The 25165-nt window shown below is 37.3% G+C and overlaps 8 protein-coding genes and 1 non-coding gene across 12 annotated transcripts; 4 read left to right on the forward strand and 5 right to left on the reverse strand.

Annotated features, from left to right (window-relative positions):
- Nucleotides 1-99: 99 nt before the first annotated feature.
- On the reverse strand, nt 100-1338 carry LOC106411926 (glycine-rich RNA-binding protein 3, mitochondrial-like). Its single transcript, XM_013852787.3, has 4 exons — nt 1119-1338; nt 837-905; nt 633-739; nt 100-537 (listed from the first exon to the last, which is right to left on the reverse strand). The coding sequence occupies exons 1-4, from the start codon at nt 1216-1218 to the stop codon at nt 466-468; spliced, it is 348 nt and encodes a 115-aa protein (XP_013708241.2). The 5' UTR covers nt 1219-1338; the 3' UTR covers nt 100-465.
- Nucleotides 1339-1350: 12 nt separating this feature from the next.
- Nucleotides 1351-2098, reverse strand: LOC106411925 (probable histone H2A.7). Its single transcript, XM_048743013.1, has 2 exons — nt 1826-2098; nt 1351-1749 (listed from the first exon to the last, which is right to left on the reverse strand). The coding sequence occupies exons 1-2, from the start codon at nt 2033-2035 to the stop codon at nt 1513-1515; spliced, it is 447 nt and encodes a 148-aa protein (XP_048598970.1). The 5' UTR covers nt 2036-2098; the 3' UTR covers nt 1351-1512.
- A 5109-nt stretch (nt 2099-7207) lies between these two features.
- LOC106416034 (actin-depolymerizing factor 3-like) lies at nt 7208-8520 on the forward strand. The gene is made up of 3 exons (XM_048743014.1): nt 7208-7421; nt 7739-8004; nt 8085-8520. The coding sequence occupies exons 1-3, from the start codon at nt 7419-7421 to the stop codon at nt 8233-8235; spliced, it is 420 nt and encodes a 139-aa protein (XP_048598971.1). The 5' UTR covers nt 7208-7418; the 3' UTR covers nt 8236-8520.
- A 720-nt stretch (nt 8521-9240) lies between these two features.
- LOC106415830 (putative pentatricopeptide repeat-containing protein At5g59900) lies at nt 9241-12076 on the reverse strand. The gene has a single exon (XM_013856630.3). The coding sequence runs from the start codon at nt 12030-12032 to the stop codon at nt 9336-9338; it is 2697 nt and encodes an 898-aa protein (XP_013712084.2). The 5' UTR covers nt 12033-12076; the 3' UTR covers nt 9241-9335.
- Nucleotides 12077-12406: 330 nt separating this feature from the next.
- On the forward strand, nt 12407-13155 carry LOC106415829 (histone H2B.11). The gene has a single exon (XM_013856629.3). The coding sequence runs from the start codon at nt 12505-12507 to the stop codon at nt 12955-12957; it is 453 nt and encodes a 150-aa protein (XP_013712083.2). The 5' UTR covers nt 12407-12504; the 3' UTR covers nt 12958-13155.
- Nucleotides 13156-15007: 1852 nt separating this feature from the next.
- On the reverse strand, nt 15008-15081 carry TRNAV-AAC. Its single transcript has one exon. It is a non-coding gene; the product is annotated as a tRNA-Val (tRNA).
- A 44-nt stretch (nt 15082-15125) lies between these two features.
- Nucleotides 15126-16606, forward strand: LOC106415905 (THO complex subunit 4A). Its single transcript, XM_013856716.3, has 5 exons — nt 15126-15392; nt 15532-15672; nt 15762-15830; nt 15910-16091; nt 16191-16606. Exons 1-5 carry the CDS (start codon nt 15231-15233, stop codon nt 16354-16356), a joined length of 720 nt encoding a protein of 239 aa, XP_013712170.1. The 5' UTR covers nt 15126-15230; the 3' UTR covers nt 16357-16606.
- Nucleotides 16607-16814: 208 nt separating this feature from the next.
- Nucleotides 16815-19806, reverse strand: BNAA10G29610D. The gene is made up of 11 exons (XM_013852703.3): nt 19489-19806; nt 19199-19283; nt 18913-19106; nt 18691-18773; nt 18439-18484; nt 18139-18195; nt 18004-18058; nt 17820-17920; nt 17675-17738; nt 17459-17592; nt 16815-17326 (listed from the first exon to the last, which is right to left on the reverse strand). Exons 1-11 carry the CDS (start codon nt 19573-19575, stop codon nt 17162-17164), a joined length of 1071 nt encoding a protein of 356 aa, XP_013708157.1. The 5' UTR covers nt 19576-19806; the 3' UTR covers nt 16815-17161.
- Nucleotides 19807-20116: 310 nt separating this feature from the next.
- Nucleotides 20117-24708, forward strand: LOC106412410 (protein GAMETOPHYTE DEFECTIVE 1-like). Of its 4 annotated transcripts, none has more exons than XR_007317210.1 (6): nt 20117-20724; nt 20805-20885; nt 20960-21114; nt 21202-22301; nt 22390-24316; nt 24405-24708. XR_007317210.1 is itself a non-coding variant. In XM_013853330.3 (6 exons), the coding sequence occupies exons 1-6, from the start codon at nt 20215-20217 to the stop codon at nt 22503-22505; spliced, it is 1875 nt and encodes a 624-aa protein (XP_013708784.2). In that variant the 5' UTR covers nt 20117-20214; the 3' UTR covers nt 22506-24708. The 4 variants fall into 4 exon arrangements, 2 of the variants coding, with proteins under 2 accessions (XP_013708784.2, XP_013708783.2); XM_013853330.3 differs by having other exon boundaries at nt 21202-22055; nt 22143-22301; nt 22390-24708; XR_002654670.2 differs by having other exon boundaries at nt 20118-20724; nt 21202-22055; nt 22138-22301; nt 22390-24708.
- Nucleotides 24709-25165: the final 457 nt, after the last annotated feature.

Raw genomic sequence — 25165 nt, forward strand, 5'->3', positions numbered from 1 at the left:
TCCAGGCTTTATTTAATGGGCCTACCACAATTGGATGTTATTGGGCCTTTCGAAAAACCTCGTACTTTACTAATCCAATTCTCTTTCACTCACTCTTAACCAAGATTGGTGTAGTATGTTAAACTTCGTTGTATAATATGTATTAAGAGTATAACCAAGATTGGTGCATACACTTCAAAAATGGTCGGAGCTTCACATTTGTCTGTTTTCAGGTTGTTAATGGTTGATTTAGATTTGTAGAAGCTGAGAAGGAAGAAGAACAAGCACCAACAACGAATATGAGGACAGTAACAAATCTTAGAAGAGGACACACACAGTCGTTACATAGACGACTTAAGACTCTTCACCAAAAAGATTATTGAGTTCTACACTGTTACAAATGGAAAGAGTTAATGCAGTTTCCCTGAGTTATGGTGGTGCTTCACCAGCATATCTAAAGTTTCAGTTGCGTTGAGAAATCTAGAATTAATTCTGATTCTGATATAAACCTCCTTTAGGACGAGCATATTCAACTCTAATCTGTCTGCCTTCGAGTAACTGACCAAAAGGCAGAACAAAGGCAAGTCAGCACACATCTATATATACTAAAAAGTAAAAAAGATTTCTGTTTGACTCAGTTTAGTGTAACAAACCTGATTGTTCATGGAAGCTAAGGCACTTGCAGCTGCTTCTTCTGAATCAAATAGCACAAATCCATAGCCTTTTGACTTGCCGCTCACGTGATCGCATATTACTCTCACTGTACTTTTCACATTCAACCGAAACAAAACTCAGTAAATGCCATTTGTTTATCCATAGAGTAAATTTTGCAAATAAAACTAACAGATTTATTATACCATTTATAACTTGACCGTATTTTTCAAACTCATTCTTCAAAACAGGTTCATTTGTGTCGTAGTTAAGCCCTGCAGTGGTGTGTATTTACACATTCAGTGTTTCTCTCACGCATATAATCGAACACTTAGAGTGCACTTTGTATCATGGGTTAGTAACTAAAACTATTTTCTGTCCTAAGGCCATACAGTTGTCTAAAACAACCAAATGGGTCCATTTACAAACATAACGATTAAATACATTATTAATCAGGAAGCGATTAAATAGAACATCGACAGATATACCTCCAACGAATAATTTTGAAGAACAAGAACCTCGAGATGCTATACATCGTAATGGCGATGCTAAATAACAAACACGATGAGATAATCTAGTAAGGAACATTTGATAGTGTCTTCGAACGATTAGCTCAGCTAGGAAGAGAAACAGTGAGGTGATTAAACGAAATAAATTTTACTCACTCTGTTGCGGTAAGTTTTTTTTTTTTTTGCGTTGGGTAACAAAAGTTGCGGTGAGTTTAGTGCAAATGATTTATAAATTGTTACTAAGATAAAATTGGATCTGAAGAGAACTCAAATCCAAATTACATAACTAAAAAAGCTTTCTACATAGTCCGTCCCCTCACAAAGTAACCAAACACATAACTACAACTGGTGAATTCAAGTAACGTCGAGAAGATTAAGCCTTCTTAGGAGATTTGCCAGGCGACTTGGGTGCAGCATCCTCGGACGACTTAGCAGACTTCTTAGGCAAAAGAACAGAGTTAATGTTTGGCAAGACACCACCGTGAGCGATCGTCACTCCACTGAGAAGCTTCCCCAGCTCTTCATCGTTCCTAATCGCCAAAAGAAGATGCCTCGGGATGATTCTCGACTTCTTGTTGTCTCTCGCAGCGTTACCAGCAAGCTCCAGAACCTGAATAAAAGAGTTCATAGATCAGAATATGATTTTCCCGCTATAAGCAAATCAGATCTGAGTGAAGAAAACTTACTTCTGCGGCGAGGTACTCGAGAACGGCGGCCATGTAAACCGGAGCTCCACCACCGAGCCTCTGTGCGTAACGTCCCTTCTTCAGGAAACGAGTGATTCTCCCCACCGGAAACTGGAGACCGGCTTTGATCGATTTCGAGACGGATTTGGTCTTGGGCCCACCGGCTTTTCTTCCTCCGAAAGCCTTCTTCACTTTTCCGGTGGTTTCCATTGCGACAAGTTAGATTGTTGTTGTTGTAGTAGAGAGTGGTATGAGATTTGTGATTTTTTTGGTCGCGGTCGTGTGTGTGGTTTTATAGTGAGAAGGACGAAAGAAACAAAGATGATTTGTGTTCGTTAGATTTGAGTCTTATCGACGGTAAAGAATAAATGAGATAGCGATCCTCGTGACTAGCGGATTAGCCAATCAGAAACGTCTTCATGTTTTTTTTTTTTTTGAAACGGCGCCATTTTTTCTTTTGTTTTCGTTTCGAAATTTTTGCGCTTACAACTACTTCTCTAGAGATTTTGCAATTTGCACTAAGAAAATTTTTCAAAACAAAATTAGCAACTAAAAACTAGATATTTGTAAGTATTTATATGATTTTTTAGGATAGTTCAATGAAACTTCAAAATCTATCATATACTAAAAAGAGAGAATAATTTACTATACTTAGAAAATTATTTTTTTGTGTCAGCTCTATTTAGTCTTCATTGCTTTAACGTATCTTGATTATTTCAGAGCCGCTAATTAGTTTCCAAAGGTATGATTAATTTACTATACTTAGAAATTTATGTTTATTCGACAATTAAAATATGAGGTACAAACTTGTAATGATCAATTTTGCATGAGGGCTCATATTGGCTTCGTTTTTTTTTGTGGCACAATATTGTTGAATCTCTCTTATACTTTCCACTGAGAATCCTTTTGACAATACGAGTTAAGATGTTTAGCTTGTGGTTTTGTTTGAAAAAGTGAATGCGTATGATATATCATATATGGTTAAGACCGTTAATCAAGATGTTAATAATTCTTAATGTTACATTGTTACAAGGACGACTTGATTGTCATTTTAATTGTTCATCGTAATTTGTTCTGTTGAGTTAGTTGGGCAATATTGTTGTTTGTTCAGTGAATATTATGAGTAGTAACATTAACAATGCTATTTTTATATGGGTTTTTAGTAATTAAACCCCTCAACTAAAGATGAATCGTAAAAAAAACCCTCAACTAAAAATCATGTGAAATAAACCCTCAACTTTAGTTCCGTTAACATATATTACCCTCCGTCTAAAAAACCGTTACGGAGGGTGACATATGTTAACGGTTTATAAGTTGAGGGTTTATAATGTTGAAAACTTAGTTGAGGGTTTTTTTTACGATTCAAAAATAGTTGAGGGGTTTTATCACTAAAAGTCATTAAAGGGTTTTTAAGTTATTTATTATCCATTTATACATTGTTTTAGATTGATTTGTAAGCCTTTAAAACTAATTTATATTTTTAATATATTAATCTATTATAAAATTAATTTATACATCTTAAATTAATAATTTTCAACACGATTTACAACTTATTATAACTTCAAAATATTAAATTATTTGATATTTGGCAATAGTGATATAAAAAAATTGTGTGTTTATATCGTCATTTTCAAATATCAAATAATTGAAAGTTTCTAAGTTATATTAAGTCTTAAGTAGTGTTGAGGATAATTCATCCATGAAGTCAATCTTTCTATTTGGAGTATGACGTACTTTTTCTTATTTTCATTATTTTCGTCATCAGGCTTATACTTTCCTATTTTCATATATTGTTCTTGATTTATTGTATTACTTTATGTTTCAAATATATTATTGATCAAGAAAATAAAAATATAATGTAGTTATTCAGAAATCAATGAGAATAAAAATAATCATGCATTATTTTGGAGGGGGAGAAATATGAATCGGATGACAGAAATCATGAAAATAGGAAAAAATGCGTCATACTCTAAATAGAAAGATTGACTTCATGGATGAATTATCTCGACACTACTTAAGACTTAATATAACTTAGAAACTATAAATTATTTCATATTTGACAATGACGATATAAACACACAAATTTTTTTATATCACTATTGCCAAATATCAAATAATTTAATATTTCAAAGTTATAATAAGTTGTAAATAGTTTTAAAAATTATTAATTTAAGATGTATAAATTAATATACAAATATATTAATGTATTAAAATTTATAAATTAGTTTTAAAGGCTTATAAATCTTAAAACAATGTATAAATGATAATAAATAATTTAATAATATTTAATGACTTTTAGTGATAAAACCCCTCAACTAAAGATGAATCGTAAAAAAAACCCTCAACTAAAAATCCAATGAAATAAACCCTCAACTCATAAACCGTTAACATTTGTTACCCTCCGTCACGGTTTTTTAGACGGAGGGTAACATATGTTAACGGAACTAAAGTTGAGGGTTTATTTCACTGGATTTTTAGTTGAGGGTTTTTTTTACGATTCATCTTTAGTTGAGGGGTTTAATTACTAAAAACCCTTTTTATATTATCAGGGCATGAGTTTTGGAACTACTACCATCTGAGAGCCCATCGGTAAGTTTTTCCCAACTAGACATTTAAAGAGTTTTGTTGGGCCGAGAAACCATGGAGGATGAACACATCTTCATATACGACTTATCAGCTCAGATTTGATCTTTCAACTTCTCATTATCAAGAGTTTTATATGGAGTTTGATGGTCATGGTGGACTGGAGGCATCACTTTACACGAAGAAGAATGATAGAGCCAAGGTATGATATTATTGATGAACGTAGAACGATTACAATCACCGTGATTGAGCCCAAACCCAAGAGCAAACTCTTGAGATCCTTTTACAAACCAAATCCAAGCCAGGTTCACAATGAAGAAGAAGACTTCCTTTTACAGACTCGCTCTTGACTCTAACGGCCAAACCAGCTCAACACCTTATTATTTCTACACACTTGTAGTGCAGTGTTATGTCAGGGAGGAGTGTTTGTTGACATGTGCTTCCATCACAAATCAACATATGAACCAGAACGTAGGCGGATAAAGGATCTAGCAGCATACTTTGAGGACAGTCAAACAACGTAAGGCAAGTACTGAGGAGGCATGCATGGTGGTGACCCTTACAATGTGCAATGGAACTTGGGAAAGAAGCATCGAGGCTTAACTCATCAGATTATCTGACGGTTGTGGTAATGTGGTTCTGGCAGACCTCACCAACCGCAAAGAAAATTAAGGTTATGTGTTTTTGATGAAGCTGTGGGGACTGAAGCCATTCTCTTTTTGCAGTATATATAAAGAATGATCGGTTTTAGACAGGTCCATCAATTATCTCTCTAATTGCATTTGGTTTAAATGAGATCAAGAATAGGGACTTACACCAAGGTAGAGAGGAAGGGACGTGTTTGTGATATACATTTTTTTTTAAATCTTTTTGCTCCATTTCATTTGCATTAACCTTATGTTAATATTTTCATTTTTTAATTGACACACTAAAGAATTAAAAAAAATTATTTGTGTTATTTTTTATAATTGAGAAAATATTAGTCATCTATTATTTATATTACTTTGATATATCTTAGTTAAAATGATGCTAGTTAAATTGAGCAAATATTTCAGTTGTGTAATTCATGCAAATTCTTGTATTTGCGTCGGTTATTTTAAAATGATACTAGGTTAAGATCCGCGCCTTACGCGAGATGAAATTATATATTATAGGTTTATAACATATTATGAAATAATAAATTTATATTGAATAATTAAGAAGTCATTATCTACTACTTATATATTTAAATTGGTGCGAACATATAAATAAATTTTATAAATTGAAAAAATATTTTTTTCTATTTGATATGATATATAATTAAATTTAAATGATAGTAACATATATATGGTATATTTTAATATTAATATTTATTAGATGATGCTTTTTGTTCATATTTTTATCATTTGTATTTGTATCTGTTATAGTAAAAAGTCTAAATTAGTGATAACAAAATTTCCATTGTGTGATTAATGGTTTAAGTAATTTATAATATTTAAAAAAATTAAGTTATCAATATTTTTTCAAATTTTTTATCAAAAAAATGTTCAAAATAAATTTCAAAATTAAGATATTTATGTATTTTTATATGGCATATAGTTTAATTTAAAATGATACATATATTTATATATCTTTTATTTTTGATACTTATTAAATGAGACTTTCAACTTATATTATTTTTTAATTATTTGTATCATGTCATAACAAAAAATTTAAATCATAGATCACAAAATTTGAATATGAAATTTTTAACAATTTTAGTAATTTATACTCGTTTCTAAAAATTTAAAAGATAATATATAAATAATTTTTTTAATTTTTATTATATGGTTACTATAATTGTTTAATTTCTTTTAATAGTTTAAAATTAAACAAATATAATTATAATACACACTTATTTTTATCAAATCTTTATTATTCAAAATCATTAATTGTCATATATATACTTTAGCCACATTAGGTAATTCTGTAATCTTATTTAAGGAAATAATGAAGCACATTAATAATGTATTTATTATGGTTTAATAAAAATCTTATTATATATTTAGATGAACCAACATATTTCTCTAAGGATTCAAAGAATCATTCCACTGATGACATGTGACTACAAAAAAAATGTTGCAATGTTTCTCAAATAATATATAGGGGATAAACTATTATTGATTTGTATCATTTTTATTTTAAGTGATGTTAATCAAGTTACTATTAACACATCAACTATTTTAATGGATATAAAATCATATATATTTTGGTTCCAAGTAAATCAACCCAAAGATGATGTAAGTAGCGCGTGTAAGCATCATTACACATGTGTGTGGCTGGCTGTCACTGAAAGGAATATTACAGCTCCGCTCAGCTGGCTTCCATCACAGGTTATCATGATCACTGAGCCGAAAGTGGAGCCACCCACACCTGAGATGCCCAAAGAGAGCCACATATGCATTTTCGACCTTTCATTTTATTCTTTCCTTTAAAGGATAGGAAACTAGTCCTCTCTCTTTTTTTTTTGTTCTATCGACAATGAGATAAAAAAAACTTATGAGCTGTACTTAATCGGTGTGATTCACATAATTAAGTAGTCTATGATATTATTATTAGTAATAATCATATCGTAATTTTCCATATAGTTTAGTTCTTGAAATGCAGCACTGTAGAATAACAGGAGAACTTTGAAATAAAACATACTACAATATTGGGTAAAAAGTGGTTGTAATAAACTAAAAAACACAGTAGAATGATATCGTAATTTTCTGAACACAAATGACAAAAGAAAGTGTCACCTTCATTTCATAATAATATTACTAGTAAACAATTAGTCAATATAATTAATGGATTTTGAAATAGATTGTGGTTTTTAATCATGCCTATGTATTAAAATAAAATAAAAATAAAAAAATAATCATTCGGACTAATAGGCTTCCGCATAAATCTGAAGGAAAAGGAAGAGAAAAGACGCACACCGAAGAAAGACTACTCCCATCATCTCCTCCAGCTTCTTCTTCTTCGTCTCTGAAACTAGTTTGATTCAGCCATGGTGAGAGCTCCCTTTGTTTTCTTCATCGTTTATATTTATTTATCTATCTCTGATTTCTCTCGCTCAAAGTTTTATTCGATTAGATCTGGAGATATACTCGTTGCTTGGTTTAGATCTCTGAGATTCATGAGTTGTATAGTCCTGAGAGGGACTGATCTAGGATAGGAATCGACAGTAACAAAGATCTGTTCATGGTTAACTTACATGTGTCACTAGAGACGTTTAGTATCTGCCATTGATCTAGATTGAGTGGGTGTTTCAAAACGTTTTGTGGTCTTATTATTATTGTTCTTTTTTGTTTTGTCTGAAACAAACAGGCTAATGCGGCGTCAGGTATGGCAGTCCATGATGACTGCAAGCTCAAGTTTCTCGAACTCAAGGCTAAAAGGACTTTCCGTTTCATCGTTTACAAGATCGAGGAGCAGCAGAAACAAGTGGTTGTTGAGAAGCTCGGCGAGCCTGGTCAATCCCATGATGACTTTGCAGCTTCTCTTCCTGCTGATGAATGCCGTTACGCCGTTTTCGATTTCGATTTCGTCACTGCTGAGAGTTGCCAGAAGAGCAAGATCTTCTTCGTCGCATGGTAAGTGTTCTGAAAAAAAACAGTTCCGTCTTGCTTCGCCTTGTTTGAAACCCTCATGTTGTTGTTGTTTTTGGCACAAGGTCTCCGGACACAGCAAGAGTGAGAAGCAAGATGATCTACGCGAGCTCTAAGGACAGGTTCAAGAGAGAGCTTGACGGAATTCAAGTAGAGCTTCAAGCTACCGATCCAACTGAGATGGATCTTGATGTTTTCAAAAGCCGAGCCAACTGAGGAATACATCCTCCAGAAAAGATTTGGTTGAATCCAACTTTCTCCTACTATTACTGAATTGATATATGCTTGTTCTTTAAGTTTGCTGTGAAGGCACCACCAAAACCAAAACAGCTTCATTTCATTGGTCTCTGTCTTCCCTATGTCTTTTATATATTTTTTTTTTGGTCCTTGCAGTGTTTTGCTTAAAACTTAAGAGATTTGGCTTGTGCTCTTTTACCATTTGTGTAAGAAACCCCCAAACACTTTACCAAAAGATGAATCTTATTGGCACATTGTGTCGTATCTTCGTCTTTGCAAATCTATGTATCTTCGGATTTAAACAATAGGTGACAACATGACAAAATAAGTTAGGATATAGAATAATCGATTTATTAATAGACCGATCCTCTTATTAATCAATTTATTAACGTATCTTATGGATCTCCAGATTTGTTAAACTTTCATTTGGCACATGACACTAGTGACATTTTATAAACTGGGATACATTTTATGCGTAAACTTATTATATGGTATTTGATCAATACAGCAATTTCAAGTTCGAATGTTAATCCAAAGAATGAAATGGCTTGCTCAATCGAGTATGGTCCAGAACATATTTTAAAAACATTAAGCATATAGTTGTCACTTATGGTTAGTTGAAAATAGATCCAACCACTGGCAGTTGTCCACTATTGCTCATTTCAAGCAATCTTTCAACAGTCACCACAGAGCTTCAAGCAACCGATCCAACTGAGATGAATCTTGATGTCTTCAAAAGCCGCGTCAACTAAAAGAGACTAGAAACTCTCTTTCTCTTTCAACAATCTTCATTTCTTTTCTCTTACAGTTTTATTGCGACTGTCATAAAAACCTAACACCCTTCATCTATCCATCTGGTCTGTCTTCTTTGTCTTTGTTACCAAACAGTGTTTCATCTCTATTGAAATTATCCCAGTGTCTGTGCTGTTGCTGTATCCTTTGTGTAAAGATGATTCCTTTGAGCGTCCTTTATTACAGGGTGGATGAGAAATGCAAAAGGAACACATATTATTTTCTATTTCAACTGATTGAGATGTCAATGAATGTTTCAATGTATGAACTAAAGTTACAAAAAGGGGTCATGATTTCGAACTAGAATCATTCAAAATACTTGTTCCTGAGGTTTTGGAGTTAGGCTTCAAGCCTTGTCTCAACATCTCACTCCTCAATTCAATCGCTTTCTCCATCTCTCCCAACACACAACAACCGTGTATCATGGTGTTATACGCTACTCTATCCGGCCTCACCCCTCTTTCCATCATCGAGTTCCACAACTCAATCGCTTTCTTCACATCGCTCTTCCTACAAAACTCATAGATCATAGTTGTGTAGGTTATACAATCAGGAGAAACACCATCCCCTGTCATCTTCATTAGAAGCTCATAAGCTTCATCCATTCTCCCTTGTCTACAAAACCCACGGATCAACATATTGTACGTAGCGGTGCTAGCTAAAAGCCCTTTCAATATCGCATCATGGAGCTCCACAGCTTTCTTCATATCTCCTTCTCCTTTGGTGAGAATGTCGAGAAAACAACCGTAAGTTACTTGGTTAGGAATCAGCATTTTCGAACGTAGAATCTCAGCTTCGTTCACAAACCCCGCTTTGCATAATCCATTGATAACAGCAGTGTAAGTGACTTCATTAGGCACACATCCTTCGTTTATCATCAAATCCCATATCCCAAACGCTTCCTCGAAATCTCCCGTTTTGCTCTTCGCATCAATCATACTTGTATACATCACATCATCAGGCTTGAGTCCTTTACCATGCATCTCCTTCAAAAGTCCAAGAAACATCTTCCGATCTTTGTGCTTTAAACTCCCATCTATAAGAACACCATAGCACACAAGGTCTAAATCCACACCTCTTCGTACCATCTCCTGACAAACGCTTAACGCCTCCTCTAATCTCCCTTCTCTGCAAAACCCATGTAAGAGCGTGGTATAGCATATCTCGTTGAGTTCATGGTTCTCCTTGTGGAGCCCATCCACGAACTCTTTGGCTTCAGATGCTCGACCCGTTGAACACAGTCCGTGAATCAACGATCTATAGGTATACGTATCCGGTGCAATACCTTTCTCCATCATCTCACTCTGCATTACAAAGGCTTTACCCATGTCTCCTTCCTCGCAATAACCTTCGATCATGACGTTATAAGTCACTCTGTTCGGTTTAATGTTCCATCCCTCCATCTCGTTGAATAGCTTTACAGCCTCACGGACCAACCCGCGGCGGAAAAGACCTGATATGAGCGTGGTGAATGTATATAAACTCGGCACGATACCTTTCCCTGTCATCTCATGATAGAGCCTAAGAGCACTATGTGTTTTCCCTTTGCTGCAATATCCACCCATCAGTGATGTGTACGTTACCACCGTCGGCTCCAACTTTTTATGAATCATCTCCGCCATGAAATTCTCAGCTGCACTAATGTCACCGAACTTGCAGTGCCCGTTGATCAGAGAATTGAATGGATACACAGTTGGTTTCAAACCGGAATCAATCATTCTCCCCAGGAAACTAAAGGCAGTGTCAAGTTTCCCTCTTCTGGAAAACATATCTATCAAAACTGAATAGGTCACACCGTTTGGACACAACCCAATCTTCCCCATCCTATCAAATACCAACTCAGCTTCCTCAAACTTTCTACATTTGCACAATAAGTCAAGCAACGCATTATACACAAATAGATTAGGCGGCAAGTCACTCTCTGCTATTCTTTTAACCAAGTTAAGCGCCTCTTCAATCATCCCCCTCTTCCTTAACCCTTTTACCAAACTTGAAACTGCAGATTCGCTGGGACTGAAGCTCGAACGTAACATCTCATCCATCATCTCCAACCCAACCTCAAACTCTTGCACTTTACATAACCCGTGTACTAAAGTACAATATGTCACAACGTCTGGCTTCAGATTCATTCTAAATAAACTCTTCTTTACCTCAACAGCCTCCCAGACCTTCTGCTTCTTACAAAGCCCATTAATCAACACATTATACGGAACTACACTCAAATCACACCCACTCTCCTCCATACGAACAATCATTTCCCTAGCTCGAGAGAGATCTTTCAACTCACACAAGCTATGCACCACTCCTGAGTATATATACACATCAGGACGAACACCCGCATTGATCATATCCTCAAACACCTCCATCGCCAAACCGTAATGCCTACAATGAACTAAACCATGTAACAACGCACTCAAGGTTCTCACTTCAGGCACTAAACAAGCTTTCGTCATCATCCTAAACACCAAAACACCATCTAACGCCCTCCTACTTCTTACATAATGCTGAATCAACAAATCAAAACTCGAGCTTGAACTCGAACTAAGCTTACATTTCTCGTAACAGCTGAAAAGCGCGTGAAAAGCCTCACTTGGGTTAAGCCCACGGAGGAGAAGCGTCTGCAGGAGAGACGACGCTGGCCAAAAGAGATTAGCTTTGACCAAGGCATGGATCAAGATGCAGAACGACGCCGTCGAGTGGTCGAATCCTCTGTGCAGGCCGAGGAAATTGAAAAACCTCAGAGACAGTTTGGGTTCGTCTAGGGTTCCGATCAGGATCTCTTCGACGTGGGTGGGTTTCAGTCTCCTCGAGACGAGGTCTCTGCTCAGTGCGATCTCCCAGCTCCGTTTCCCGCGCACGATTCTTTTGACGGCATCGATGAATTGCGAATCTTTTTCAGCGGAGTCGATCGCTGAGCTTGCGTTTCTGAAGGTATGGAGAAAATGAGAGGTTGAGAGTGATGGAATCGTGCGTGGGAGCTTCATCAAAGAGGTGGTTCACCGGAGAATGTAGCATTTGCTGTGTGTTGTGATTCAACAAACCGAGATATCTGGGAACCGGGCGGGTCAGGTCGGGTCGGGTTCAAGTCTCAGTCTCACCAATTCAGAATGGGCCTTAGGCTGGATTTATTATAAATAGATGGGCCGTTGTTAAAAGGTGGCCCAGAGCGGGAAAGGAAAATTTCCCGAGCGCCAAACTCGACACGTCAACGGTCCCACGAGTGAGAGCTTTCGTTATTTTTATACGCTTCAATTTCAGACCGTCGATATAAAGAAGATCCAACGGCGCAGACATCGATCCGCGTCAAAGTATTTTATCCAATAATATCAATCCTTTCGATGTGTATAAAAGCAATCTCTCAAGCCTTTGTAGATATCACGCAATACAAAGCATCTTGCAAACCTAATCTCGAATCTCAAATCTCAAATTTGTGCTTTTCACCTCTAGAAAGAATCAATGGCGCCCAAGGCAGAGAAGAAGCCCGCAGAGAAGAAACCAGCCTCCGAGAAGCCGGTTGAAGAGAAATCGAAAGCCGAGAAGGCTCCGGCGGAGAAGAAACCAAAGGCCGGGAAGAAGCTCCCCAAGGAAGCCGGCGCGGGCGGAGACAAGAAGAAGAAGATGAAGAAGAAGAGCGTCGAGACGTACAAGATCTACATCTTCAAGGTGCTGAAGCAGGTTCACCCCGACATCGGAATCTCGAGCAAAGCGATGGGGATCATGAACAGCTTCATCAACGACATCTTCGAGAAGCTCGCTGGCGAGTCCTCCAAGCTTGCGAGGTACAACAAGAAGCCTACCATCACTTCTAGGGAGATTCAGACCGCGGTGAGGCTTGTGCTGCCTGGAGAGTTGGCGAAGCACGCTGTCTCGGAGGGAACCAAGGCGGTTACGAAGTTCACGAGCTCTTGAGCTATGAGTTAGGGTTTTTCTCTTTGTTTCGAATGTCTGAATTAGATAATGGTCCATGTTTGGTTTCCCAGTTTTCACGTTTTGTAAAGTATCGGTATTGATGTGTTTGGAATCATTGTCATCTCTTTTGTGTCTTTAATCCTATGCGTTGCGATTTGTATTTTCTCTAATAGAATTGGGTCCTAGCAGTTATGGTCATACGTTATTATGAACTATGAGGAGTATAAGTTATCTCAGTTGTCTCTATCGTAGTTGTTGATTTAACATGTTTGGAGGTATGTAATGGTTATTGATTCTGAAATCCAATTTGTGTCAAATTCAAAACCGTTGTTTGCTATTAGCTCTGTAGGAAGTATTTGTGTGTTCTGTGTTGATGCTCATGTTTGGTCTCTGCAATGAGTTATATCGTGTATATGCTACTATAGAATCAATTTGGAGTTTGCAGCGAGTATAGTGTGAATGGTGTGTCTTAATTTTATTTGTTTGCATACATTTTGGATGGTGTCCGCTCAAGACTAAACCCGTTAATGTATTGAGGCCCCTATGTAACTTGCACTAAACGGTGAATCGCAACATGCTAAGTCTCTCGACATCCCTCGTTCGTATCTCTCGCTCTCTCACTCTCTACGGAGAACCTCGCAATGGAACCCAACGTAATCAAGCTGCTCAACCCCAAGATCCAGAAATCGCGTCAGATTAGGCTCGTGCTCCCCAAGGCTTGGCGATTAACGGGCGCGGTGAGAAGCATGACGCTAGCCATTGGGATCCCTGGGGATTACAGAGACCATGATGTTTGAGGAGATGTCTCGGAGATAGAGAACCACGGGCCTGTTGTTGTGAGGCGTGTGGAATTTGAGAGTGATGATGAGCCTGTTGAAGTTAGGTTTGTTTATGAGAACTTGAAGATGTTTTGTCAAGCTTGTGGGAGTCTTAAACATCACAAAGCTCAATGCCCGTTTCCAAGAGCAAACTGATTGTTGTGTTCGAAAATCAAACTAACTTCGTCTGTGTTGGGAGTGAGAGTTGTGTTTGTAAAGATCTCAGTAAGCAGGACCGTCTTAAACTATTTTATAGCTTTGGGCAAAATTTGAAATATGGATTCTTTCTATAAAACATTTCTTCATTCCATTGCCTTGATCGTGATCAATTCTTTGACGAGTATCGTGCCCACTCATTTTTATGACATGAAACAATAAACTATAAGAGAGTAAAATATATAGATGTAATCAATTAAACAAACCTCTACTTTGAAATGGGATCACACTAACTGATCAATGAATAGAATATATATTTTGGTTTGATTGGTGTTGTTCACTTTTGCTGGATTCGAGAGCTTCTCTTTTACCATCAACGGTAAGATTAGAAAATAGGAAACGTAAAGAAATTTTTCTTGTTTTGTGTTTTTGTAGGTTAATTAGGTTTAGCTGATTATGAACCTTTTATTATAGATTTATTAAACTATGTGGTCCTTTAACAAACTAAAATGGACCTTTTACTATTAGTCAAATTACATTAAATTTTTTGTTGGACCCTTGGGCCCAGGGCCATTGCCCCACTTGCCATAGTCCAAAGCCGGGACTGTCAGTAAGTAGCAGCCAGAAGGAAGCTTTTTTTTTTGGGAGTTTGCAGGAAAGCCTAATGAATGTCTGAAGTTTCTTGTGTCTGTAGCAATGTAATTAGCTTAGTACCACTATCTAGTATCTGGAGTAACATTTTGAATGTTCAAATAGTTGCTATGTCTATCTTTGAACGAGTATTTTTGTGAAAACAGAGTGTTATTTATAATAAGTTTGATGGCCTGTAAATATCATAAAACTAATGATGTGAAACTAGAGAACGCAGATCAAATGTACTATTCAGTACTATACTCATACTAATAATATTGGACAAGAATGAATAATTGAATTTCTTGCTGTAACGGAAAAAGTTTGTTTTTAAGAGAAATCAAGAACTGTGTTGTTGAACAAAACAAAAAGAAAAATAAAGAATATTAGACCGGTAGTAAATAATGTTTAGTTCAAATTAAAACAGAATCCTTGTTTATAAAATATGGCTTCGCCCGGGTTCGAACCGGAGACCTTCAGTGTGTTAGACTGACGTGATAACCAACTACACCACGAAACCTCAATGACTAGTTTAACCCTAAATAATAGAGAATCATATAACTAGTTTCTTCGTGTCGGCGCGAGTTTTCCTCTTCTTCCTCTCTCTCTATTAATATCTCTCTCTCTTCCTCCGCCGTCCAAAGAGAGAAAATCGGAAAAACATTCAAGATGTCGACTGGATTAGATATGTCTCTCGACGACATGATCGCCAAGAACCGCAAGTCCCGCGGATCTGGTCCCGCCCGTGGATCTGGATCCGGATCCGGCCCAATCCGCCGCAACAACCCTAATCGGAAATCAAACCGATCTGCTCCATACCAATCGGCCAAGGTCCAAATCCGTTCTTCTCTTCTTGTTGTTCTTCTTTCTTCTCAGATCTGCCCGGGGAAAGCATATTCTTCTTTAAATAAAGCAAAATCGATTTTGGTGAATCTCTCAAAAGAACAAACGGATTGATTTGATTGTATAGGCGCCGGAGTCCACCTGGGAACACGACATGTACTCCGATGGCTCACAAGCTTTCCCTTCCCGTTCTTCCGCCGGAATCGAAACCGGGACGAAGCTCTACATCTCCAATTTGGATTACGGCGTCATGAACGATGACATCAAGGTATTAAAACTCGTTCCTTTTGCAATTAGGGTTTGTGGAAGGAATCATGTTTGTGGATCAGATTTTAAGTTGATTGGTTTTGTATGCAGGAACTGTTTGCTGAAGTAGGAGAGCTTAAACGCTACACTGTTCACTTTGACAGGAGTGGAAGATCAAAGGTAGACACTTATCTTTGTTGACGATCCTTTATTTTTGAGTACTTAAAGACTAAAGCTTGTTATGTGCTTATACTGTTAGGGAACTGCTGAAGTTGTATACTCTCGGCGTGGTGATGCAATCGCTGCTGTGAAGAAGTACAACGACGTTCAGCTCGATGGAAAGCCCATGAAGATTGAGATCGTGGGCAACAACAATCTTCAGTCTGCTTCTGCTCCGTCTGGTAGACACGGGAATGGAAACTTCAATGGTGCTCCAAGGCGGTGAGTTTTATACACTGGTCATTATGTATTTTTATATTGCAAAGGCTTCGTCGATATTGTGAAGTGTATTGAAGGTGTGTTTATTGCTGGGTTTTGCAGAGGAGGACAAGGGAGAGGTGGTCCACAACGTCGTGGTGGTGGTGGTGGTCAAGGAGGCCGTGGTCGTGGCAGGCGTTCCGGCAAGGGTCCTACAGAGAAGGTATCTGCTGAAGATCTTGATGCGGATCTTGATAAGTACCACGCAGGAGACATGGAGACAAACTAAGGGACGTGGCTGGTATCTTCTCAAACCGCAAGTGGGTGCATGAAGAGGAGAAGCCAGAGGCTTTGCTACTTAGCCTCTTCGTGGCCGTATGTTGTTGATTTGTTTTATTAGAATGGCTTTTTAGATCTGCAAATCTGTTGTTTAGACTATGAGATTGTTGTTTAATCTTGATACCCTCGAGTACAAGGCTGAGAGGAACGAATACGAGTTTTACCTTCTAATCGTATGCAGAGAAAAGGGCTTTTCACAAGCTAGGTTCCTGTTACAAACTTACAAGAGTATGACTGATGATGATTTAGTTGTATTTTGCCTGTCACCTTGTTCCAGCCATACAGTTTTTGATTGATTGGGTGACAGATAAAGATTGTTCACATCAAATCTTCGGAACAAAAATTGTTAAATCGAGTCTTGGTCTCAACATCTTAAGTTTCTCTTGTCACCCTGTCATTTATGTCAAATTAATACATAACTTTGTATGACTTCATTGATAGCGAACTTTGTAATGGGTTCTCACACATACAATACAACTAAAAACATAGAAAGAAGAAACGTATGGCCACATAGAAAGGTTCCTGGTCAGAATACATCATCCTCTATAGCAGCAAAGTACCAATTTAACAATAACAACAAAACACACGTGAAAAGCTATTCAATGGGATTTTCCTGAAAACGGATTTTATGCTCTCCATAGAACGCAATACAGGTAAAAGGTAAAGTTCTCTGGTTCGCCTGTTGTGAGTGAAACCACATTATATACACAAGGACTGGGTTCCTACTACAGGCTTCATCAACAAGTGCAAGCTAATTAGCTCTGCCTTGGCTTCTCTCGCCTTGAAAAGATGAGCCTTACGATGGAATAGAGTACCGCTTTAATGCAAGAAACCACAAAGTTCCAGCACGAGGATGGCCAGTACCACGGATATAGCAGCCTGAAAAATAGACTGATGAGGTGCCTCGGGTAACGCCCAACCTGCAAGGCAAAGAGTATCACAATGTTACAAGCCAACCCTATCCATATTTTGTGATCTAGAGTCTTAGATGATATGTTTCTCACGTTGAATCATGCAAGAATCACGTGATTTTATTGCAGGGAAATACTTACGGGAAAGAGGGAATCCAAAGCATCCCAGGCTGCATGACGGACAGCCCTTGTAGGGTACATTGGACCTCCGGGAGAGGTAAAACTGTACAAACACGCCTTCAACCTCGTGCTAGTTGTCATTCTCAGTTCCATACCTGCAGGCATAATCAATCATTGCTTTAGGTCTGGCTCCATGTTAGACGCAGCTCTTTCTTATCTAGAAGAGATAAAAAGTACCTTGAAGAATCTTCATCTGAGAAAGATAGTGTAGCAGTACTGGCTCAACTTTCAATTTTTGCAGCTGCACCACAATAACATGTTAGATGAGCGATGTGTGTCACTCAACTTTGTACTTAGTCAAAGAAAGCCTTTGCTTCAATACCTGATCAGTAAGTTCTATAACAAGGAAGTCTCCAGCTCCTCCAACCAAGAAGGCATTAGGAAACTCCGGGAAGTTCCTCAAGAAGCTATCGAGTCTGTCCACTGTACGAAAAATAGAGAGAACTCTCAGGATACAAAGAGAAACTTGGTTTCAATAATATCTCCTCAGACAACAGTTGTACTACCTGAATTGTAAAAGAAAATGAACCGCGAGAGCAAGAGATACAGTTCCCTCTGAGCCTGCAATTAGGGAATAGGAGAGTTACTCTCCAGGCTGAAAATCAGTTGAAACGCCGTGAAAACGGAGAGAAATCACTCACCTGAATGGGAATGTTTTTCAATCTGGTAGGCTCCAAAGCAACTTCCTCGAGAAGATACTAAGAGAACAAAGAGAGTGTTAGTTACAGTAACAAACTGGCATGACAACTTGAGCGTGTGCTAGTGACTACCAGATCGACAAGTACATAGAAATATTGTTTTCCTAGAAGATCTATCAAAGGCATTGAATAGGTAACGACATAGAGGATGTGAATGATCTCTAACATGTGTTAAAGTTTACTAAATATGAATATCCAACAAAAGATGATGAAGCTATGGCATATCTGAGGAAAAGAAGGTACCCGAAAGAGAGTTTGGAAGCGTCTTGTATTTGTCTGGATGTCTATCCTGTAATTAACAGGAATAGATATTATCACATGTTACCCACATGATACTTGGCAAGTCAATCGAATGTGGGAAAAGACTTAGAAAGACTAGCACACCACTTAACAATCGAAAAATCACAACTAAAAATAATCCAATGCAGCTATACTAAAGACACATGATCACATTGACGATAGTAATCTTGCTTGGTCAAAGTTGAGAGAGTTTACCAGAATACATTTGTAGCTCCCTGCACCAGAGCAGAAGAATACCGCAGGAGTATTTCTTGATTCTCAAGCTCAACCTCAAACAGCTGAGAAGAAACACAGAAACATGTTAGCACATTATTGACTCATGTCGACAATTAAAATAACATTCGAAAACGAAAGGATTAAAACCTTTTGGGACTGAACATAACACTAGAGAGAGATATTGGTAAAGATTTGCAATACCCATTTATGGAACAGAAGAGAGAAAATGTGTGAGGCAAAGGACTGGCTCCAGAGCTGAACCATCAAATCAAGTATGTCTTTCCCTCTCTCAGACACTTTGACATAATAATCAGCAAGCACGTCGAAGAAACATAACGGACCATCAGTATCTGCCTCATCAGATATCACATCCTCCTCTTTGCTAAGTAGCACATCTACATCAAAAATCCCATCTCGAAAAGTTGAAGTGCAGACACTGAATAAAGCAAACTGATTACATGAAACAATTCACACAAAAAGAGTTTACCTTTGGCACGCTCGTCGACTTCGAGAGCTATATCAGCAAACAAGTCTTGTAACAAGTTGCGTGTTTGCGCTGGAGAGACAACAGCCTATGACCACCAAAAAGATCAACACTTTATAAATCAAGGCGTGAGAAACTGAAAACGATTATCGAATTGCATGAGATTTTTATCTGGAACCGCAAACCAGATTCAGATTCTTTAATGCATGTTTGTTACGCGAAGATCAAGCAGAGATGACGAAGAAGATTAATTAAAAAAAAAACAGATCTTTGACGCAACAAAAAAGGCTAACCCGAGTAAGCTTCTTCTTAATCTCTTGTGTAAGAGCTTCCAAATAAGCAGACCTCCGTGAAGAAGACGGCGACGAAACTTTCTCCATTCCCGAAATGAAACAGCCTCGATGAATCGAATGATCGGTATGAGAAAATCGAGACTTTGGAGGAGATTGATGACAATGATTGTTTCTTCACAAAAGAGTAAATAAATTCAAGAAAATCAAATTAAATCGGTGGGGTCTCTATATCTGCTTTTAAAAATCGTGGCGTGAAGCAGAACGCAAAAGAACACTTTGCTTTTTTTTTTCTTTTTCTCACTGTGAATTCGATAGAGACGAGAGATGATCTTGTATGTAGATCAATAATGGCACTTGTAAACGACGTCGTTTTAAGTGAGTTTCCAAGAGATGACGTGTCGCTCTTATAAGGACACGTGTAATTTAGTTACCCCTCCTGGTTAGTTATCTCTTTTTTCTGAAAAAGAGGGAAAGTAATGTTTACGCGGTAATGATTAAGTGTAGTACACGAACACGTAGGATTTGACTTTACGTTTTGTCGTCCCGATCCGACTAGTACATTGTTCTTAATGGGCCCGTTGATGTTTTATTGGGCTCAAACTATTGGTCTTACAATGCAAAATTAATTGTTTATTTCTATATACGTCGTCGTTTCACAAATCGTTTCCCATCATCGTCGGCGAAGCACTAAAACCCTAATCGGAAACTCTCTCTCCGCCGTCACTCATGGCGTTCTTCGACCTAAGCATCCCCTACAGCTACCCATCCCCATCAGGCGGGAAAGAACTCATCGTCCCAAACAAACTCCGCGTAAAGCTCGCCACCAAAGCCATGGAGCTCGGCTACGTCGGAATCGCGCACAGCCACTCGATCGAAGGCGCAATGTCGGAGAAAGACTCCTGCACGATCCCTCTCCTCACCCTCGGATCTCTCGTCAAGGCCGCTCCGCGACTAGCTTCCTCCGTCGCGTTCCACCGCGGCTTACTCAACGTCCCTCGATCCACTCCGTTTCGGCAGTACACTCGCGTCACCGTGATACTAGAGAGCAAGGCTCAGTGTCTGGCGTTGAACTCAGGGAATCCGGTTTTGAAGAGCTACGATATCGTTGCGGTTAGGCCGATGAATCAGTACGCGTTCGATCAGGCTTGTGCGAAAGCTGAGGTTGATGTTATCTCGATTGATTTCTCGAATTTGCAGTTTCGGTTGATGCATCCGTTGGTTAAAGCTGCTGTTAAGGTTTGTGATTGGACTCTACACATTGTTTGATTCCTCTATATCGCATTGTCTTCAGCTTGATGAAACTTTCTTATATGCAGCGTGGGGTTTACTTTGAGATCAAGTACTCTCTTCTCTTGAGCGATGCTGAGAAGAGGAGACAAGTTATATCCAATGCTAAGGTGAGAAACTCTGATTGATTGAGGGATGATTGTGTGTTATGTGCTTATACTTTGTTGTGATATGGTATTACTAGTTACTGGTGGATTGGACTAAGGGGAAGAATCTGATTATATCGAGTGGTTCTCCTTCAGTCACGGAACTTAGAGGTCCTAACGATGTTATTAATCTCATGTCATTGCTTGGACTCTCTAGTGAGAGAGCCAGAGCTGCAATTTCAGTTAACTGTAGGTAAAGGTGTTCTAACTCTTCTAGCGAATGAGCTTTAGAATTTTATTGTCGATTTGAGGATGAATTTTTTGAATTTTGACTCTTCAGGAATATGATAGCCAAGGTTTTGAAGAAGAAGCGGTTTCACAAAGAAGCTGTCAAGGTTGAGTTGCTTTCTTCTAGTGCAACGTTTAGCCTCGAACAGCCTCTCTCTGGAGATTGTATGAAATGGGATCCTCTTTCGAGTGGCGAAGGTGACTTGCTTTTGGAAGATCTCGCAAAGGCTTTTGAAGCCACCACACGTCCTGTGGCGCAAAAAGCGTTTGATTTCACCTCTGATCGTAATGGCTTGCCGTCACGTGGTTTCCGGATCGGTAATATTCTAGGAACTGAGCCTTTGACTCAGTCACCTGCGGCTAAGATTATTGACGGACCAGTTCTCTGTAAGAATCAAGTTTCTGAAGTGTGTATGGCTGATTCAGTTTCATCTGTTGATAATCTCGGGGAAAACGAAACCATTAGCCAAATTGACATGCTGGTTTCTGAAGATGACAACAAAGTGGAACCTACAACGAATGTCCCACTGTCTAGCCAGGGACGGGGAGTTTTGGTGCAAGATGAAGCAGCTGCATTATTTTCATTGATAAGATGTACAGAGTCAGATGCAGCTTCTGATGTTAACATGCAGACTGAGTTGGATTCTGAAGATAAATCAATGTCGCTATCAAAAAGTGATCACGGGATCCAACAAAGTCATGTTGAAAATTTAAACATGGAAACTATTGGTGTTGATGATGAATTCCCAGTGGACGGAGCCAACAAAGAAGGAGCTGGTTTTTGTCATGCTAATATTGAGCAACCTACATCCTCTGGTGTTGATGAGATGAAAATCGATGGTTCTTTGGAAGCGAATCACAACGAGTACATGGAGGTGACAGTGGAAGACGTGACGCATGAAACAGGTGACAATAATATTATTCTTCCTAACTTATCCTCCTCTGAGACTACCGAATTACTAAGAGAATCGAGTAACTCTCTCATCAGTCCAGAGGCGGTTGGACAAGACCATGACCAATTATCAAGGTTAGAGTTCAGTGAGACAGAGCTTGGGGAAGAGCCATCGGTTCAATACGATATAACCATGGAAGACAAGAAGGAAACCGAAACTAATCAACAAGCCCATGTCAAGTACAATGCCAGAAACTCAGGTATGGACCTAAATTTCATCATTTGGAAACCTTAACCAAGCACACACGCAAGTTTAGGACTAAGGTTCAGTCTTATGTAAAAATACAGGTAAGGCACGAGCTAAGAGGAGTTGGGTTAGATTAACGATACTACAACCTTTGAAGCCTTTTCTACTACAACGTTTCAAACGAATTAGTAAAAGAAGAAAACATATAAGAGCTTGATGATTCTTAAACGATAGAGAAGTTTTGTTCACTGATTTACACCCACGCAAGTCTCGTGGTATTATTATTGAACCGATCATCAAAGTGGGGGAAGAGAAATTATAATTTATTCTTTAAAGTTTAGAGTTGGTTTCTTCGTATACTCGTGTTCAAGAAAAAAACACTATTAACTAAAATACTAAAAAGAAAAAAAAGGTGAGAAAAAAATGCTAAGAGTGGAGAGTCGGTAAATCCACCGCCGGCCGACAAAAGTCGAATACACGGTCGCCGGAGGGCCTACATCTCCCTCCTTAGCCTTTGTTAAAGAGCTACTTTGTTTAAACTGAAACATCCCAAATTGTGTAATAAATAAGACAATTGATGTTAGGTTGATTACTTTGGTTTAGTTTATACGAGTGGAACCTTCTTTGGTTTCTTAAGGATGAATAAGGTATTAAATGTATGCTTGCTTTTGGAGATTGCTAGTACTTTGTAGCACGATGAGTAATCAACGTGAGAGTAATGAAATCATCAAAGTAACATGACCATGTTCATTACATGATTTCGATGCTAAAAGTCATCAACTTTTTACTTTCTGATTATTTTTGTAAATCAAGTTGGGAAAAGAAAATTTGAACCGTTAAGGAACATAATAAACTACGAATAAACTATTTACGAGCCCATACGTGTTAATGATATGGAATGAATAATTTGTTTCAGTAGGGAACAAACTGGAGTTCTACATAACTCATAACACGCAGATTACTAAATTTAAATATAAAACATAACGAGGGTGATTGGTTGGAGTAGAAACTTTACCATAAAATTTATGTTGTAGAATTTTTTTATTTAGTTGTAAGCGACGTAGCTTTAAAATTGATTTTTTACAGCAAAAAAAATGAGGCTTTAGAAAATAAAGTTTTTATAACTATTTTTCATTTTTTTTTGTAGCTTTAAAAATAAGATAAAGCATGACTGGTGATTTAAAGACTGTAAATTAATATTAAAGTTAAAGTCAGCTTATACAGTTCAAAATATAACATAAATATTAATAGATATAAAAAATTGTAAACTGGTTTTGTTATTCTGCAAAATAATTTTTGAAATATCTTAATTTGGTGTAAAAATACTACACAAATTTATACCAGTTTAGTTATAATACAAATCGGACAAAGGGCTAATTCTATTTCTTTTCCAAAAAGTTTTATACTAGTTATATTTTAATATAAGTGATAAGCGATGCTTAAAAAATCACATTCGTTATTAGATAAAACCTGTCATAATTCATCACACTATCATTTTCAGGTATTAATATACGATCTTATAGCCAGAGGTTTTGCTTTAAATATCTATACTATTAAAAGAAGAATACAAAAAAAAATAGTCCTAAATTTTCCTTAATAATTATAATCTTATGCCACTGAATTATTAATGGTCTTTTGGTCATTTAACATAATGAAATATCCAAGTTTAATTATACTCAACCATTAATGCTGATAAACCGGATTGCAATGGCTTCTCTCTTCCCTCCTCAATGAAAAATCTCTTCTTATTTTCATATATTAACATCGGATTTCATTTCCGATTAATGTTTTCTTCTGTTTTTTTATTTGTTTTTTCTCTTTGAAATTAGATTTTCTTTCGATCTCTTGAAAAATCTCTCAAAAAGATCGATCTTTTGTTTTTATTTTGATTAAAAGAATCTTCCGATTTGAAACATAGTTCTAAGTCTCTATGCCAATCTATCAAAGAGGTGTTTAGTTTAATCAGACGACGTCTCTCTAGCGGGGGAGTAAAGTCACCTTCACTTAGGCATCATGTCTTCTTGATTAGTATGGGTTATTGGTGGATCATTTTAATTGGTTCGTTGGGAGTAAGTTTCCTTTTAGTAGTTAATAATTAAACTGATTTATGTTTTAGGTTTTGGTTTAGATCGATAGAGGATGTTGAAGAGATTTAGAAAGCCTGGCCAAGATGACGATATACGACAATGGTTTTTTTTCCGGTGATGAAGTGCGACAGAGAAAAGTTAGAGAGGTGTACCACTAATCATGAACTGCTTAACCAAAATTGAAATGGTTATGTTTATTTCATTTGCAATTTTTATTTTGGGTCATTCGGCTTATGTTTAATTTCATTTTGAGCTATTGGGCTCATTCACAAGCTAATGTATCTGCAACGGTTTCAGATATTTGTACCAAAAGTAATCATATTATCAGATTCAGTTTGGGTATGTTTTATTCAAATTAAAAATAATCTAAAAATAACCAAACATAAATTTGGTTCGGGTTCGGTCATCATGTACTGGAACCCAACAAATATTTAAATAAATAATATTAGTTATATGGTAATACATCAAAATACATCATACTAATCATAAAAACAAACATCAATTTATAAATAAAAGTCTAAATTAATAGCTGTACGGGCGTGCGGATCAAACACTAGTGATATATTGTTTTGAGTTATATATATTTAACTAGATTTTGACCCGCGCTTGGAAAGCGCGGAATTTTTTGGATTATATTATAATTCAAAGTCTTATTATATCGAAAAATATAATTTTTAACAGTTATATAATCTACGAATTAGTTTATTTGAGATTTTATATGTACACTTTTACATAAGTTTCTTTTAGACATGTGTATTATATCCGGATCAAAAAAATAAACCGAACCGAT

The sequence above is a fragment of the Brassica napus genome, chromosome A10 (genome assembly GCF_020379485.1).
Source record: "Brassica napus cultivar Da-Ae chromosome A10, Da-Ae, whole genome shotgun sequence".
Lineage (NCBI taxonomy): Eukaryota > Viridiplantae > Streptophyta > Magnoliopsida > Brassicales > Brassicaceae > Brassica > Brassica napus.